This window comes from Grammomys surdaster, unplaced genomic scaffold (genome assembly GCF_004785775.1).
Source record: "Grammomys surdaster isolate TR1022 unplaced genomic scaffold, NIH_TR_1.0 184, whole genome shotgun sequence".
Taxonomy (NCBI): Eukaryota; Metazoa; Chordata; class Mammalia; order Rodentia; family Muridae; genus Grammomys; species Grammomys surdaster.
Window position 1 is genome coordinate 2,234,617 of NW_021604629.1, and position 18,561 is coordinate 2,253,177.

Genomic DNA, 18,561 nt, shown 5'->3' on the forward strand with positions numbered 1-18,561 from the left:
AAGACCTCCTCTCTAGAATCTGTTTGTGTGCCAAAGACGGAAGGGATAGGAGAAAAACTACTCCCATCACAAAAGGCTACTGCTTGACAAAGGGATCCAAACCCTCAAGGGGTCTTGGATTCTCTGTCAAGCCAAGGCTCAGGAGGGATAACTGGGTACTTGCTTTTGCTGGGCTTGAAATGCACGGACTCAGAGAATCAGAGTCATGACAGCATCCGCTGGGAGCCGTAAGTAGGTGTGCAGCCTAATGAGAAGGGGAATGGGTGTTTTGAGGAAGCTCAGCAGCGCAGAGGTCTTCCACCAGCTCTCATGGACGAGTGGTGCCCAGAACAGAAACCACCTGGGAGAGTCCACATTGAATGCAAGCCTGTTTGGCACAGCCCTATTGGGAATGGGGTTTAAAGACTACTTCTTTCCCAAGTGTCTGGCCCCCTATTCTCTGAGCCTTCCCAGAGTAGGAACCAGACCTTCTCTACAGCTGTGAACAGCAACTGCCTTCTTTCTGGTCTGACTCAAACCCTGGAGTGTCAAGAAGGTAGAATCCAGGTACAAGGAGCTCCATTAAGAGGTGCCCCAAGCTCTAAGAAGCGGATGCAAGCGGCTAAAGAGCTACAAAGAAGCTTGACATGAAGCTTACTATTTGAACTCTGGGCACAGCTAGGAGTCAGTCCATCCTGGACATACAAGAGCTTAAGAGAATCTAAGTAGAGTAGCAGGGCCAAGAGTGCTATGCAGCTGGAGACAAACCATGGGAAGGATGGGCCAGCTCCTGCCGGGTGACAAAAAGGATGTCAAGAGCTCAAAAGGAATTTACTTTGGTGGCACCAACAGTCTGAGAAGATCTGGGACATCCTTTTGTCTCCCTGACCCAGGGACAAGAAACTGAGACCCTAAGTGGGAGAAAGCAATACAAATGCCTGCACCCGGGATCTCATGTGGAGATGAAGAGTGGCTATGGCTTCTGATTAAAGTAATTCTTTTCGTGTGTGTGTGTGTGTGTGTGTGTGTGTGTGTGTGTGTCTGTTATCTGGCTTTGTGTGTGTATGTGTGTGTGTGTGTGCATGCATGCGCATGAGCACACATGTGTTTCTTATGATTATTCTCTCATGATAAACCAGGCTTGACCAAATATTTTCCTGAACCTACCTATCTTCATATCAGCTCATGTATATTCATTCATTTTCAGGAAATTCGAGCTTTCAAGGTAAAAGATAGCTAAATATTGACTCACCACCACCATTCTCTCTGTGTCATTTTCTCTGAGGGCGATGAACAGTTGCAGCTAGGAAGGGTCTTTCCTGGGTCCGCCCTCACTTGGTATGCTAGGTAGGTGGTTCTGTGGATCACTCGGTGTCAGATTTAGTTAGCCTGGTCATAAATGGTCTCTGATGGCAGAATTGAGAAAAGCCATCATCCCTTCTTAAGATAAGCTCTCCCAGACAGGACTGTCATGTGGGTTTTGTCAGTACTTCCTGCATAAAAGGTCACAGTGATCAGATCCCGGAGATAAGAGCCAGGTGAGATTTCATGATAGGCAGCATCAACATTGGAATCAGGGTTCTTTTTGAGCATTTCTCTGTGGTTCAGCTTCAGATCAAGGACTGGAGATATGAACAAGTTCCACCATGAGTGCAGTCCAGGAACTCTGTGATGATATTTCTGACATCAAGGAAGACAGGGAGGGAAGATGGAGCCCCCCTACATATGTGGGGCTGGCTATGGAAGGGTTTTGTGTGTAGTGTAAAGTCAGTCCATAGTTCAAGGACTATATGCCCCAGGCTAGACCTGATATAGCCTCCAATGCTTCTGCTCAGCTCCCTCTGTCACTGACTCTCAATTATCAGTGGACTGTAGTCCCCAAGGAGAATAGCCTAGGACAATTTGTACCCTGCACTCAGTGGCTAGAGTAGGGGAGGCTAGACTTTTCCTGAATCACCCCTAGAGTCCATAAATCTCCTACAAATACACAGTACCTAGGCTTCAGTCGCCAATGAAGCCTTTCTTCAGTTGTCCCATGAGCAATGCCCTGCCCCTCCTACTGGCTTTACATGGTCAAAGCCAGGCCAACATAGTTTGCCTTCAGAGCATCTGTGGACCGACTGGGGGCTTCCTGGTGAGGTGAATCCTACTCAGGCCCTCACAACAGCCAGCATGGTGATGCCAGCTCATGTCAGTCAACACAGCACTTCACAGTGTAGATCTGGGTCTACTTGGCCCACCCAGGAATCGGATCATTCTTACTTCCTGGGCAGGGTAGTAAAAGAGCAATAAATTGGCTCCATGACTCTGGGCTTGGAAAGTTCCAGGACATATGGAGCTGGGGAAACCCCTGATAAGGTCTGAGGGTGGAGAGAGTAGGTTTGGGGTCTTCTCAGAAGGCCAGTTCCTCTACTGGGGGCTCTCAAACACAGCCTGTTTGATTTTGAGTCTATCTTATTGTGAGTGAATTAATTGTTGTGCAACCTAGAGTGGTGAGACAAGTTAATTACATAATTACTGCAGAATGACATGCTATTTCATGGCTGCAATATGGTAACTCTGTTGGAAACAATTGTAATTGCCCAGAAACTGCGTTTGAGTGGCTCCGTTATCTTTCCATAACCATGTAATTAACTTGTGTTACAACTTTATCTGCAGCAAACTCTGAAGTTAGGAGTCAGGCCTTTGGGGCAGGCATCCTAGGTCTTGAGAGCCCACAGAGCATCTGGCATTGATGACTGTGCTAGCATCCAGGAAAGAAATCTGCTTTTTCATGTTGAGGGAGACAACAGCTCACTGTGGACTGTAATTCTCCCATCTCCATATGTACTCAATCCCCTTCCCAGTCCACTGTCAATCACACTGTTGGTACCCCAACCTAGTGCATCACACACACACGAACACCCCTGCAGCCAGCCCCACTGGCTATTCTCTCTCTACTCTCACACACACACGGGATACCTCCTTCACAGAGAATTCCTACACCATGATCCTTGGTCCTACCTTTTCCTTCCTCTGGCCACAAAACCAGGACTTACAGCAGTCTCTTCCAGGCACGTGAGAGCCTTGTCTCTATACTTCGGAATGGAGGAGTGGGCCTGGTGGATAGATATGGGAGGGGCAGCCACAGCTGGAGGCCATAGCCAGGCTCCTTTAGCACTGGGCTGTGACCAGGTGGAAAACAGGCCCTGAGGAAGAGAAGCAAAGGGTCTGGGTGGACAGCCTGTCCACACAGCCTTCCCTGGCCAGGATTCTCACTGATGCCAATTATCCACTCTGCTCTCTTCCAGGCGCTATGCCCAGCACTGTGGCATTATTCTTGCTACTCGGGGTGAGCCTAGCTCAGCCAGGCAGACAGAAACGCCTGTCTGACTGTCTGCCACAGGTCCGGCTATCTTCTGGCTTAGGCTGACTGCCTGCTGGCTCACCTGCCTGTCTCTTCTGCCTGTCCACACATGTGTGTGTTTGAGAGTGTGTCCACTGCCTCCTCTGTTCCTGACCCTGGAGAGTCATCAGGGCCCACATCTGCTGTGGGGAATGGGCCGATTCCAGCTTTCCTCAGAAGCATTCTGCCTCCCCTGGTGTGCTCTCTGTCAGTTTTCCTGGTTCTCTTCTCCCTCCCCTACTAAGGCTTCAGACTTCCAGGTCCCTGGCAGATTTCTCAAGAGCAGAGACTATGCCTCATCAATGACTCAACCCCATGCCTGATTCCCTCGGGGTTAGCTCCAATAGAGGCATAAGGCTAAGATGTGGAGTAGATTAAGGTTTGCTGAGTGACTGACTGACTGTCTCCAGCCTGCATAGACAAGCTCAAGGGAAACAGAATGTTTTGATTGATAAACAAGACACTAGGATCCAGGTCAGACCCAACAAACACTATCTGTCACTGTGAAGGGAAGGGGGGTTTTAGGAGGGTACTGTCATGCTGTGAGGCTTGGGATTTGGGACTCTACTGTGGAGCAGGGCAGAACTGAGTCCCCATCTGGCCACTTTGCTAGGAGTTCCAGTGACAGAGGGGCGGGCTGAAAGTACACAAAGCATCACAGTGCCCTCTTCTTAGGGTTTTGCATAGGGCCAGGATGTATGCTTTGCAGGAAGGGAGGAATACCCCACTTCTCATGTGTGGCTGGGGCACTCTGAGCTATTCCCTTCTTCCGATCTCTAAAGCCATGCTTGTTTGCCCCTGCTTGGCAAGAGCATGCGCTGGAGGCTGCTTCTCCACGCCCTACCCACCAGAGGCAGAAGGTGAGGAGGTGCAGTTCTGTGTCAGCAATGTGAACAATGCAGTCATGTCCCCGGAAACATTCATAAGTTTAATCCACGCCAGTAATAAAATCGCATTACATTTCTCATAAAATAAATGTTCCCATTTATATACAGAAGACAGACTGTACAGGCCGAGCCTGGCCCCAGGAGGGTCCCAAAGAAATGAGTGGAGGTGGTGGAGAAAAACCACCTTCCCACTGAGGATGAAGTTCTAACTTGTAGGACAGTGGCTGGCCAGCCCGCGCAGGCAGAGTGGCTGGCGGCTTGCCAGGCAGGTGGTCAGGTGGGCAGACGGACAGATGGACCTGGAGGCCAGACGTTGGGCGTTACTGAACCTGGGATTCAAAGGTGCCATTGAGATGCCCCTCCTCATAGTCCATCTGGCACAAGATCATGTTGTTCTTCAGGAAGAATTTGTCTCCCACGCAAAATCTAGAAAAAATCAAGAGAAAAAGGGGCTATAGGTGAGGTCTCAGTGAGAGGAGGTTCCAGCCTGGCCCGGGAGGTGGGGCACGCATGCCAGATGGTGATACTGAGTAGTTGGCTCCTGGAACCTTCCAGAGGGTATGCAGGAAATGCCACCGCAAGCCTGGTCAATTACTCTCGGCAGACCCCTGCAGCCTGGGGTGGTGAGATAGACTGTCAAGCCACGGGCCTCCTCCTAGGTCATTCGAGGAGATGCAGGGGGAATGCAGATGCCCTCTCCCAGTCCCAGAGAGGATTCAGGAGAAGGTAGGAACCAGCAGTAGACAGAGTCCAAGGATGGAGACGAGAGATGAGGGGAGGTAGGGAGAAGGAGAACATGGCTGCTTCCATCCCTCTGCCCTCCTGGCTTAAGGCTCACATCCTAAGTGATCCCAGTCCACAATTTATTCTCTAGCCCAGGAAGATCACATTTGGGATCTCTAAGTCCTCTGGAAGTACTGAGGAATTTTCAACCTTCCCCTCAAAGATGTCCCCTGGTGGCGGAGACTTTAAGCCCTTAGGTCACTGACTCAGTCCCAGTAGTGGATCTCAATCTAACCACCAGGTGGCGATGGAACTTCACAGAGCCCTGCTGGTAGGCAGTCTACCCAGAGTACGCGGCCAGCCTAGAGTTCCCTGCAGATCCCTCTGGACCTCAACCTGGAAACATTTGTATGAATTCCTATCTGACCTAAGGGCTCCTGAGGAGATTTCCTGCTTTTTGGTGGTAGATTCCAAGCCAGGGGTAAATGTTTTAAATCCTTCAAGTCTTCCCCCAGGATTGGGATAAGGAATAGGGCCCAGAAACTCACAAGAGAGAGAGGGCTAGAACCAGATTCATGAGTAAAGTCAGGGAGGAAGTGATATTCACTGAAGAGATCTCTTATTCTGTGGGCCTAGGAACCCCTTCTCAAAAGACAGGACACAAAAACACATGCCCACAGATACAGTGTACTCAGTTCACACAGTTAAAATGTGCCTAAAATTCTCACCTCACCATGTACACACAGTATGCACAAGCTCTTATGCATGAACAATTACAGTTACACTAAACTAAACACTGATCTCATGTACTAGTGCTCATGTGCACACAAACATTTAAAATATAAACACAAGCACATACATACTGGACACGTGGCATACTCCTACAATCCCAGTAACCATGACTACCTAGCAAGTTGAAGGGTGGCCTGGGATACATGAGACCCTGCTATAAACAACTCCTCCCTCAAATGCACAAATACCTATATCCTATATACATACATAGTGTGAAAATACACACATACCCCATCATTAAATCCATGTAGAAACTTACCACTATATAGTGCACCAGTACTGGAGTGTACACATCTGACCATAAGATGTAGATACACAAATATCCACGTGTATGATGAGGACAGCATACACACTCAGCTATGTACATAAAGGAAGTCACACTTGTATGCATGCCTCTTCAGTGCTCCTGGCTCAACCAGCAGGCCTCAGGGGCGAGGGTCTGGGTAGTGTGTTGAGCTGGCTGAGGGTCCGGCACTCACCTCTGATTGCAGAGCTGGCAGGCGAAGCAGTCAAGGTGATACACATTGTCTCGGGCCCGCATCACCATCTCGAAAGCTGGGATCAGCTTGCTGCAGGCAGCACAGTTTCCTGTGGTGCCAAAAAGCCTGCCAGGTAAAGGGCACAGAGGATGTAAGGGCCTGCCAAGGAGCTGCCTTCACCCAGAGGCTAGCCCATTCCCTAGCTCGTGGGATAGCGAGTGGGCCTAGTCCAGAACTAACTACCATATCTAGATCCTGCCAGATTAAGCTTTAAAACTCTGGCATCTCACTCCCCAGGGAGGCTATGTAACTGACAGTCAGGCGTACACATCATCACCCTATGTCCATTTCAGGTTTCCACCAGAGTCCCTAGAGCACCAGGATGGCCCCTTAGCAAAGGCTCCAGACCCACGAAAGCCTAAATTTCAGAGGCAGTCTGGCCTCCTTGGACTGTGTATGTATCCTCATGCAGTCACTTGGAGCCTCCCAGAGCCCCAGTTATCACAATGTCAAAGATCAAAATGTATCCCTCACTGGACAATGTACTCAGCAATGCCTAACCTTAACCCTAACTGAACCTGTGGCTCAGGGACACGCTAAGAGCTTACAAAAATCACCTCATCTGATCCCAAGGCAGCCCTGTGAGGTCAACACTTATATCATCCCCATTCAAGAAAAGAATGAGTCACAGAGCGATAAACAACTCACCAGGGGCATATGCCTGGCTCCTCTGGGAGACTGATCTATGCCACCGATGAGGCTTCTTGCTTTTAAAATTACAGTGCTTTCTGGGGCTGCAGCTCAGTTGGCAGAGTGCTTGCCTAGCATGCAAGAAGCTCTGGGTATGTATACCCATGTGGTTGTCCACATCTATAACCCTAGCACTCAAGACGTAGAGGCAGGAGGAATAGGAATTGAACGTAATCTGTGTCTACATGGGGAGTTCAAGGCCAGCCTCGCTGACATGTCTCAAAAATAGATAAAATTACAGTGTTTTATGAAATTGTGTTCTGCCATAATCTCACTGTGTCACCTGCCTATGTCTCCTTTCCCTTCTTGGAGTCTCAGCTTATCGTTTTGTAAAACGAAGCTGCCAGGACAACACAGCCTAAAGATGCTTCTCACCCAGAACTGATCCCCAAAACAAGTTCCAAGGGGACCTGACACAATGGTCTCTTTGAGAGGGCATCCCTCCTCTCAGCTGCTGGCTACAAAGCTCCAGGGACAGGACAGGAAGTTCACTCCCTCCCCATTCATGGCAGTTCTTGGCTGGGTGCTCTAATGGTCTGAGCCGACCAAGCTCCTCCTTGCTTCCTTTCTGCTGAGCAAGCTCCAAAAGATGCAAGCAGGCTGAGAGGCGGGTGGTGGGGGCCTCTAATCCCCGATTTGTCCGATTTGTCTGATGCAGGCTCAGACACCTGCAGACCAGCTTGGCTCCATTATTCATTGGCCTGAGCTGCCTGGTGACTCAGATAAAGGCAGACAAAGGCTGGGTCACAGCATCTGCCTGCCAATGGGGGCCTTTTCTGCCACCAGCAGTTGTTGTAAAGGCCCAGGCACTGGGCAGCCACCCCTCCCTAACCTACTGGACTACCTGGCTCTGGAAGTCATTTGCTACCTCTACCAGAGCATAGGGGAAAAAGCTTCCAGGCCCTATGGCTGGCAGGGCCCAGAAGTGGGTGCTTGGGAGTTCCCCACAAGCCCACACTGCACCACGGTGGGTGCTGTGGGAGAAGTCCCAGCCCTGATGGCAGGCCAAGATGTTCCAAACCTCCAGGCATAAGAGAGCCTCTTTCCACGTCTTCAAGGGTTGACTTCCCAAGAGCATCCTTAACCCTTCCTCCCAGCCTCAGTTTCTCTCTCCATCCTGGAAGCACTAAATACCATCACTTAAAAAAAAAAAAATCTGTTGCTAAAGCTAAAGGCAACAATTGAAAGGAAAGGTCCAGACAGGTAAATCTCAGGGTCTCTGGGGAACTGGGGAGTTTCCAGATAACCCTGCCCCCTCCAACTTGTCCTGACTTGAGCAGAAGTCCCCACCAGCTCTCACCCCCATCCTGATAATTAATGCAATCGGCCTTTCTTCCCCACAAGGCTGCCCAGCCACCATCCAGCAGCTAGTGACAGAGCCAAATGCAGGTGCTGGGTCTCAGCCAAGGCCCCTGCTTCATGGCCTCCTTCCAGCCTTGCTGATGTCATAAATGGCCTAAGAGAGGGTTAATTGGGGAAGGCAGCCCCAGGGGATGAGATCCAGGTTGTGGGGGAGAGGCAGAGCTCTGAAGAATGCAAGGTGGGCTACAGGAGGATTAAATGGAGAAAGGTTCAAAACTAAAGACTCAGGGCTGGTTCAAACCCAGATCTTTAAAAAAGCATTGGCAGTCCTTGTCCTAGGGTATGGCTCCCTGCCAATTGAGGCAAATGAGAACCTAATCCCAGCACACCTGGAGAGGAGGACTCCAGGGAGAGGTGGGCAGGAGACTCTATTGGAAGGCCCAGGCAAGTCTAGACTACCTCATCTGCTCCTCCAGGCCCCTTTGAGATGTCCCCTCCTGGATAGCCATAGGAGATGGGTGAGGCTGAAGCCAGGCTGGTACCCATGGGAAGATTATCTTTGTGTCCAATACTTTACTAGTGCCTGAGTAGACATCGTGGGGCCAAGTCCAAAAAGATGAAGACATAACCCTGCTCTCAGGTAGCTCACAGGGCTGACATAAGGCAGTGAAGAAGTCACACAGTTGTGCACACAGGCTGCCTGGTTTAGAGCTTGGGGCCAAGTTGCACCAGGCTAGAAGGATGGGAGCTGTTCGAGTAGTGCAGAGCGGCAGAACCCACCTCAGGTAGTCACGCCGGCACAGGATGAGATTGGCCTTGGTGTAGAGAGTGGAGCCCACCTCGCCCAGGCGACAGTCACAGCAGGCACACTTGAGGCAGTCCTCATGCCAGTACTTGTCCAGTGCCTTCAGCAGGTATCGGTCCTTGATCTTGCGGTTGCAGCCTGCACAGCCCTTCTGCTTCCCCTTAGGTTGGACGGAGAGCATCGGCACACCTGGGATGGGAAAATAAGACAGATGAGCCTGGGACTGCCCTGGAGCTCTGGGGCACCACCCACTTCCAGGGAAGGGGGACAGTATGTCTTTCTCTTTACTGTTACCTCTAAGTAAAGGCTCCCAGAGACCTCACTTTCTATTTCTTCCCCAGGCCCTAAGCCTGACCCATTAGACAACATGCCTTAGTCCTGTCAAGACCTCTCCAGAAGCTGATGGCCTTGCTGGGCTCTTCTTCTCCTTCCTAGTCACTGTGCCCTGTGTGACCTGATCTGTGCAGACCCATGTCCTAACACAGCTACATCTGGCCACCATAGGTCTAAGAACGAGGTTCACTGAGATTCCCAGATCGTTCTCATCCTCTTCACTCTCTCTTGAAGTAAGCAGTCGCTGTGCATTGGACCACCTACTATGTGAAGAATGGTGGTACTGGGAAGAGAGTGGGAGGCACGGGGTGGCATCTGGGAAGGCATGAGAGAACTCCCCTCAGGAACGCTTTGGTCAAAGGCAAACTTCCATGTGGCCTAGTCTGAGTGAAAGAGGGAGGTTCTGAGGTCTGGTCCATCTCCCAGTTTAGGAATCTCCCCGCACCAGCTCCCTTCTAGCCTCTGCAAGCTTCTCAACACAGAGGAAGCAATAAGTACCAGGCAAGACTCAGTATACAGTTATTGAAGGCAGAGCCTACTGGTAGGTAAGTGCGTGCACTTGCAAACATCCTTGTACACAGCATGATGTGTAAGTGTGGGCATGGGTGAGCACTCAGTTACACATGCCTGGCCCCTTCCCCTGAAATCACTGGGAGGGGCAGCTGAGGAGAAAACGGGAGGCACATAGTGTCCAGGGGCAAGGAATGTTGGGCGGGCGGCAGAGAAACTAAGTCTGTGGTTGTACTCAGAGGGCTGCAGGAGAACAAGCCTCTTAAGAAAACACGGGGTGGGTTAGAGGCAGTCTTTACCTACAACCATGGCACAGCCAGCAAAGTCCACCCTTCCTAGATAGCCAGCTTCCAACAGGCCTCAAGTCTCTGCTTCCATTGGCCTTATCCTGACCCAAAGACCTGTCTATGTTCTTTCCAGGCATAGCATTCAGTTCCAGCCCTGAGTATCTTTCCCATCCCCAGCTCTGACTCTGCGCCTATCCGCAGGCCCAGCTGCTGACCCAGATTCTTCCTTTTCCCTTCCCTCTTCAAGAAGGAATATGTCCTCTGGCTTCAGGGGAGACCCCACCACCTAGAGACCTTAGATTCATAGATATCATGTCAGAAAAACTGTTACATTTTCCAGGCAAATGCTCCACTCCTACAGATGCAGAAACTGAAGTTCAGGTAGTTAGAGGAATGGCTAAACCACTAAAACCACTGATGGGGATGGCTTGAGGATTTGTTCCTGTGCTTTCTCAACCCAGCCACCCCCTCTGACCTCTGCTAGAGAGGAGGACAGCCCCTAGGACAGGAAGTCCTCTCTGCGAGAAGAGAGCTCGGACCTACGACAGCACAAGACCAAAGGGACTGGTGAGGGCACGGAGGTAGAGGCCCCATAGGTGCCCCTGGCAGGCAGAGGTCAGCTCCCTTTCCCTCCCTCCTTCCATCACCATAGGACCATCTGTTAGCTGGGAAATTCACTGCCTAATTTCCTTAATGCAGCTCTAAAGGTTAATTGGTCTGAATGAAAGAGAGTATTCAGGATGATGGCTGTCCCAGGGTCAGCCTGTGTCTCCTCTAACAGAGCCCAGATCTGCCCACGAAGCCAACCTCAGGAGAAGTTCCTTCTAAGGCCTGGCCTATGGGGAGAGATTAAAATATAGGAAAATAAAGGGAGGCCCGGGCTCCAAAGATGGGAAGACTGTCCCTTGGGGCCTGTGGAGGGGACCCCGTCCAGGAGTATTCATATAAACACTAACTCAGACCTAGAGCCTTAGAGCCTCAGAGACTGCAGAGTCCTTCTCATTCACCTGGTATGCAGAGAGAGGGCTTGGTCCCTCTAGGGCTCTGTACTTGGGCTCTCAACTCCTGTCTCCCCAGCCCCCTCTAGCCTACCAGCCAGCCAGCCCCCTGCAGACCTCCCTGCCCCTCCTCTACTGGCTCTGGGAGCAGAGCCTGGGGCCATGCACTTTCCATTAGGGAGATAGCAGCCCTCTGCTGAAGTCCATTTGGGATCCATTTTAGCGTTATCTAAAAATCAAATCTACATGGTAATCCTTTTAACGTACTCCCGACTTCAGGGGGAAAAAACAGCTTTGCACTCCTTCAGGAAAGGTTTTAAAGCATTACCCAATAATTACTACACACGAATGAAAACACCCATCTTTAACAATGGAGACCGCTTGTGCCCACACACATGCCCAGGCACATGCTCAGGTACATATACTAGGCCTGGCAAAATAATCAGTTCACTCAGCCCATGTGCCACCCTCAATCCCAGTGAATACAGGGAATGATATTTGAAGTGAGACAGGCTGAACTCCCGTCTCTCTGTCTGTTGCATGAAGGTAGGTAGCAGGTCTGATGATGAAGTGGTCAGGGTATGGGAGAAGTCTTTCAGGTGAAGTCTCCGGGTCCAGTATCAGCATCCAGTTACCTAAGGGGTTCGTGCAAGGTTCCAGGGCAGTACAAACTCTGATTCCTGGGCTCTGCCGAACTCTGACATTTACACTCAGCTCTGCAATGTGGGGCAAAGCCAGACACCTCAGTAAGGAGGTGAGACTCACGGAGGACATCGGTTCTTCCCCTTACCTCTCCCCTCACCCTGGAGAGAGGCTCTCTACACAAAAAGCTGCCTGCCAACCAGACCCACAACCTCAGACAACTCCTACCTATGTGGCCCAAGCTAGGCTGCTACTTTCCAGTGGGATATGGGAGCCAAAGTGTGTGGGCTCCACTATGCACAGGCCTGAGTCACAGGCGAGCACCCTACCCACCCCAGCTACCCTCTGCAAGGTCAGATTTCCATCCTACTGTGTCTACTTCACCCTGCTGCAGGCAGGTCACTGCAGGCCACACCACAGGAATGCCCCCTACTGGGCTGCACTATTGCCAGTGATGGAGGCTGCACCTGGGGATAGCCAGACTGTACCAGCTCCTGACAGAACCCTAGTATCTTTCTCCTTCTAGCCCACCAGAGGACCTTCTTTAATTCCACCCCAAGGGTGGTACTCACCACTGCTCTGGGAGAAATACCATTGTCCAGGCTATGCTTTAGGGGACAACAGTGGGCTCTAGGCTGGGGGCTAGGAGTGCATACCTTGGGGATTCAGGCCCCTCCTTTCAGACCTGCACCTGTGATACAGGGCCATGAGGTCTCATTCAAAGACTGTGGTGGGTCAAGATGAAGCTGCGAACCTAAGGCCATAGCCCAGAAGCTAGAATGGAGTAAAGGACAGCATCCACTCCATTAGGGTGCTGTTCCTTTGGGTACTCACTTCTTTTAAACTTTTCATCGTTTTGAGCTTATCATTTCTTTAAAATTAATCTCAATCTTGTTCTGTGTGTGTTGGTATGTGGCTATGTACATGTGAGTACTGGTGCCTATGGAGGTCAGAAGCATTGAATCCTCTGGAGCTCGAGTTAGAAGCAGTTGTGAGCCATCAGACATGGGTGCTAGCATGTGATCTGAGGTCCTCTGTAAGAGCATGTATGCTCATAACCACTGAGCCATTTACATACATGTCTATGTATGGGTATGTACGCAGAAGTGCAGTACCTGTGGAAGTCAGAAGGGGCCACTGGGTCCCCTGGAGCTAGCGTTAGAAGTTGCTATGAGCTACCCAACACAGGTACTGGGAACCAAGCTCAGGTCTTCGGCAAAAACAGTACCCATTCATAACCATTGAGCCATCACTCCAGGACCTTGTTTGCTTTTCATGTAGCCCATGCTGACCCACAAACTCATTATGTAGTTGATTTGAGGACAATCTTGTTCCTCCTGCCTTTGCCTCCCAAGTGCTTGGATGACAGGCTTGTGCTACCATGCCCTGCTTTCTTTTTGACTTGAAAATTTTTCTTTTCAGCTCCCAGAAAAATTGCAATAATAGGAGTAATTCCCAAGTGCCCATTTCCTGTATCTTCTTCCTTTTATTTATACTTATAACTTTTCCCCCATAAATCATCTAAGAGTTGATTTCAGACATTAAGTCTCTAAACCCTAGATGATCTTGGTGTATAAAATACCAATTGCTAAAAACAAGGGTAAAACCAGCGACAGACCTAGGAAATGATCACTGAAATCCTGTTTCCCAATCTACACAGCCTATTCAGATCTCACCAGCACTCCCAACAACACCTTTTACAACAATGCCGCCAGGCAGCAGCTGTGCACACCTTTAATCCCAACAGTCAGGAGGCAGGGGCAAGTGAATCTCTGAATTTGAGGCCAACTTCGTCTACAGAGCAAGTTCCAGGACGACATAAATAAACTCTGTCTCAAAAACAAACAAAACAAAACAAATGGACAATGTCCTGGGTCACTTGTTACATTTCCTCCTGTACTGACTAGTTTTCTGTCAACTTGACACAAGCTACAGTCACGGGAGAGGTAGGAACCTGAGAACCGGAGAAAAATTTGGTTGTAGGCAAGCCTGTAGGGCATTTTCTTAGTGATCAATGTGGGAGGGCCCAGCCCATTGTGGGTGGGGCCATCCCTGGGCTAGTGGTCCTGGGTTCTATAAGAAAACAGGCTGAATAAGTCATGGAGAGCAAGCTAGTAAGCAGCACCCCTCTGTGACCTCTGCATCAGCTCCTGCCTCCAAGTTCTTGCCTTGACTTCCTGTCCTGACTTCTTTAGAGGATTAAATGCTGACATGGAAGTATAAGCCAAACAAACCCTTTCCTTTCCAGCTGCCTTGGTCGTTTTGTTTCATTACATCACTAGCAACCCTAGCTAAAACATTCACCCACTTGAATCTAGAGGAATTCCCAGGAGTCTGAAGGTATCAGCACTTCTGAGGCAGAAAGGGCATCTATTCCTGGAGTATCCCTGATCTGGCTTTATCTGATACCAGTTCCTACAGACTTCATTAACCCTGGGATTAAAACTAAGGTTTTCTTTCCTCTTTGTAAAATGTGTATGAAAACACGTCTTGCCAGGTGTGGTGGTGTATGCCTTTAATCTCAGCACTTGGGAGGCAGAGGCAGGTGGATCTCTATGAGTTTGAGACCAGCCTGGACTACACAGTGAGTTCCAAGACAGACAGAAATTGTTTTGAAAGCAACCGAGAATAGGAAGAAAGAGGTGAGAAAGGGAAGGGGAACTGGGAAGGGGAAGGGGAAGGGGAACTGGGAAGGGGAAAGGGAAGGGAAAGGGGAAGGGGAAGGGGAAGGGGAAGGGGAAGGGGAAGGGGAAGGGAAAGGGGAAGGGGAGGATCTTCTCAGAGAGTAGTAAGTAATAATGGAGTCTTTAGAACTAGTGATCCTGGTAGCCAAGTTAGATGGGTGTCACTGACTCAGCACACAGCAAAGTTCACATGTCATAGCCCCACCTCAGGGTCCTACAGGGATAGCTTGCAGAACAGCTAACGGATACAGACTTGCCACTGTGATCAGAATCACATGGGCCCTGACCAGAGTTCAGTGCCATCCAGAAACCAGTCCAGTGGTCAGAGTAAGCATGTCCAGGAGGAAGTCAGCCCCATCTGTTTGTCCACAAGGCAGCTCCAGCAGCCAGCTGAGTGAGATAGGATAGTCGTGGGGCTCAGAGGAACATTCCTTAGAGATTCGGGGGGCCCAGGTATGAACAGCCTTGATTAATCCCTCAATGGACCTCTGTGTTGGTTCCATAGTAGGCCAGAGAAGTAGGAGACTCACTTGTAGGCTCTGCCCAGAGCCTCAGAGCACAAGGATACCTCTTGCCTTCTGTGCTCCCCTTTCTCACCATGAGCACCCCTGACCCTGTGACAGGCAGGTACTCTGGTATCGGCAGTCCAACCTAGCAACCCAAGGTTTTTACTCACTGCTGTGTTGTTAAGTGCTACCATTACTCCCATTCTAAGAAGTGAGGTGCAGAAAAGGTTCCCATCTTGTCTGTAAGTAGGAGAAAGAGCTGGGATTTGAACTTGGCAGTCTGTCTCTGAGGCCCAAGCATGTGACTTCTCTGCTCCAAGGCAGGGCTGTATGATGAGTGTGAAGGAGGCTCACACAGGAGAAGATTGAAGATTGGAAGACACTGCAAAGCATGAAGATGCACTCAGCCACAGGACACATGGGTAGAGCACACAAATACTCCTCCACAGGCATGGAATCAGGCCCACGGGGCCACACAAGAAGGGGCTGTGTCTGTCTTATTCTCCCCACATCAGTTCTGTCAGTGTTCAGCTCGGAACTGACACACACCAGGTGTTCATCAACATGCCTGAAAACACATTCATGCTTGCAAGTGTGCATCTACATGGCTGGGTCCACACACATGTTGGCGAACTGATGTAAATATACACAGAGGCACAAGTGCACACAGCCATGGGCTGTCACACCCACCACTCTAAAACAAACTCTGAGTGGAACAAAGCCTGGCACCTTAGAGACTGGAGGAAGCAGAAATCACGTGAATCCTTGTAGAGCATGGCAGCCTCCAGGGCTCAGCCCTGTCGTCCCCTCCCATGTCAGCAGCTGAGAGTAGGGCTCAGAGGGCTTCATAGATCAGGGCTCTTGCCATCCACCTGGGCCCATCCCAGGTATGGAGCTGCAGAGAAGTACCCCAGCAGAGTCTATCTGTGCCCCTCCTAGGCATCAAGCCCCCTGAATCAGGCAATTTGAAAGTGTAATCTAATTCTGCCGCATCTCTCTCAATCTCGTTTTCTCAGAAGTAACTATTCTGCACAGCCCCGCACAGCCTGCGAGCAGGCTTCCATTTCACACTGGTTTTATCTCCACAATTTCTCGTCTCAGTGCACTCCTACCCCAGGCCCCGCCACGTGGCAGGTGAGGCCAGAACTAATAGCATTTCCTACTCATTTGGAATCAAAAGCCAAGGGGAACAACTGTTGGAACGCATGGCCATGGTCACCCAGTCCGCCTGCTCGCAATGACCTCTCTGTGAGTCTGTTTGCAGCATGGAGTTTACTAGGGTCGAGGAAGGGAGGGAAACAGAGGCTCCCTTAGCCTCCAGCTCCCTACTGGGGCAGGGGAAAGTAAGGCTAGGAGGCAGGGCTGGACTGACGAAATGGTGGTCAGCTCAGGGGAGGGACTGACACCTCTGAAGTCAGAGAGAGGGTGGCTAGGGAGTAGGCATTTGAAGACTCATGGCCTCAGCATGAATTCTGGTTCTGCCATTTCTTCCAGTTTTGCCTCAGTTTACTCAGTGGCTAAATGAGGAGAGACTATGTTAAATAGTCATTCCGAAGATTCATTTAGATCATAGACATGAAATCCTTATAACAAAGTTTGACACAATAGCTTAAGACAATCAGCTATGAGAATGTATGGCTGTCTATGCTGGGATCCAGCTATTCTATGCCTAGGTCCTGGGGAAGGGGCAGAGCTGTTGGGAAGAGAGCTGAGTTCCAACACTGGGTGACAAAAGTGGAAGGGAAGGCTCGACTCACAGCTGAGAGCTTGTGTGTGGATGATGGGGAAGGCGTGGAGCTGGAAGGTTCTGGAGGGGGCCTGGCACAGGACAAGACACTGGAAAGTAGTTAACACATCCCTTCTCTTAATTGCCAAGTCCTGCCCCGAGTAGTCTACAACAGAAAGGACTGCCTGGCAGTTTCCCTAGCACCTGCTGCCGGTCCCAGAGCACTCAGTTACCCACTCAGCTGAAGGGTAACACTCCACATTAACCCTTCCTGAGTGCTACAGGGTCACTGTGAGCCAGTGGTCAGAAATCCCATGCAATCTGCTCCCTGATAAACCCAGGAGTGACTACGAGTGGCATAGACACAGGCTGCTGTCAGGAAGCTTCCATGCCCAGCCGGCTCTGTCCTGGAACCATGATGGCATTACCCTGTCTTTTTCCTAAACAGTGGAGAAAAGTGAACTTTTCTTAAGCCCCCGTGGACCCTGATAATGAAGAAAGCTCTGGAGCCCGTTGCAGGGACAGTTAAGGACAGGATGGGCTGCTTGGGAGCTGAGTGCTGACTCAGGCTCAGCAGAGTGGGGCCCCCTGGGGAGCAAATTCCAGTAGAGTAAGAGCAGGAGGCACTTATGCAATGGGTTTTGGGGGAGGCCAACTGTCCTTAGCATCTTGTATCAGAACCCACAAACCACTGTGACCTTGATATGTCTAGAGGTAGAAAGCGCTAAGGCCCTGGCTGGGGAAGAAAGCTAGGCCCTGCATGACCTGGAGTGTGGGCAAGAGTCTTGCAGTCTTCCTCTACCTGGGCACTTTTGACAGAACACCAGATTAGTGGTTTGCAAGCACCAGATTAATTTTCCCACACTAGGGCCTGGGAAGGTCAGAACAAAGGCACTGGCCTGCCCATTGTCTGATGAGGGCCTGCTTCTGGGCTCATGGGCAGCTGTCTTCCCACTGTAACTTTACACACCAGAAGGGATGAGGGAACTCTTTGGGCTCCCATGCATAAAAATATCAATCCCATTCATAAAGTTCTACCCTCAAGGGCCATATCTCCTATTCGCACTGCTGTGGATCTTGGGATTACATTCAGGGATTTGGAGGGGACACATACATTCCAGGAGCCAGCTGAGAACTTTTTAGATGGGCCGAGAGGAGGAAACACCAAGACTGGGGCAGCTTCATGGGTGGGCAGCTTCATGGGCTGACTCACAGACCACCTTGGTCTTCTTTGGTCCTTAATCAGAACCTGGACACACAGGAAGCTGTATATGCTCACTGAAGTTTATTAACTGGTATGGTACAAGTATCCAGTATGGCCTCTCCCTCTCTGTGACAGGAATGGGTATCTTTTTTTGTTTCCCTACAGTCTCAAACATAGCTTAAAAGCTATAGATCTAGGCAAGGTGGCGGTGGTGGCGCATGCCTTTAATCCCAGCACTTGGGAGGCAGAGACAGGTGACTCTCTGAGTTCGAAGGTAGCTTGGTCTACCAAACAAGTTATGGGACAGCCAGGGCTACACAGAGAAATCCTGTCTTGAAAAAAAAAAAAAATCAAATCAAATCAAATCAAACCAAACCAAACCAAACCAAACCAAACCAAACCAAACCAAACCAAAAGCAGCTAGGACCCCTGATTACCAGCTGGTCTCTGTGCCTTTCCCCCACTTCCTCTTCACAGTACTCACACCATCACCCCAAACCCATCTACATGTTCTTAAGAGGAACTCAGCATCAAACAACATGCATGCCTGTATGTACACACACACACAC

The 18,561-nt window shown here is 50.3% G+C and overlaps 1 protein-coding gene across 2 annotated transcripts in view; it reads right to left on the reverse strand.

Annotated features, from left to right (window-relative positions):
• Positions 1 to 4,271: 4,271 nt before the first annotated feature.
• Lmo1 (LIM domain only 1) overlaps positions 4,272 to 18,561 on the reverse strand; it is a 36,463-nt gene continuing 22,173 nt past the window's right edge. For both annotated transcript variants that reach the window (XM_028768100.1, XM_028768099.1), the window contains 3 exons: positions 9,078 to 9,291; positions 6,246 to 6,371; positions 4,272 to 4,677 (listed from right to left, as the gene is read on the reverse strand). In XM_028768100.1, coding sequence (XP_028623933.1) covers positions 4,572 to 4,677; positions 6,246 to 6,371; positions 9,078 to 9,291 — 446 coding nt within the window. In that variant the 3' untranslated portion in view covers positions 4,272 to 4,571. The remainder of the gene's footprint in view (positions 4,678 to 6,245; positions 6,372 to 9,077; positions 9,292 to 18,561) is intronic.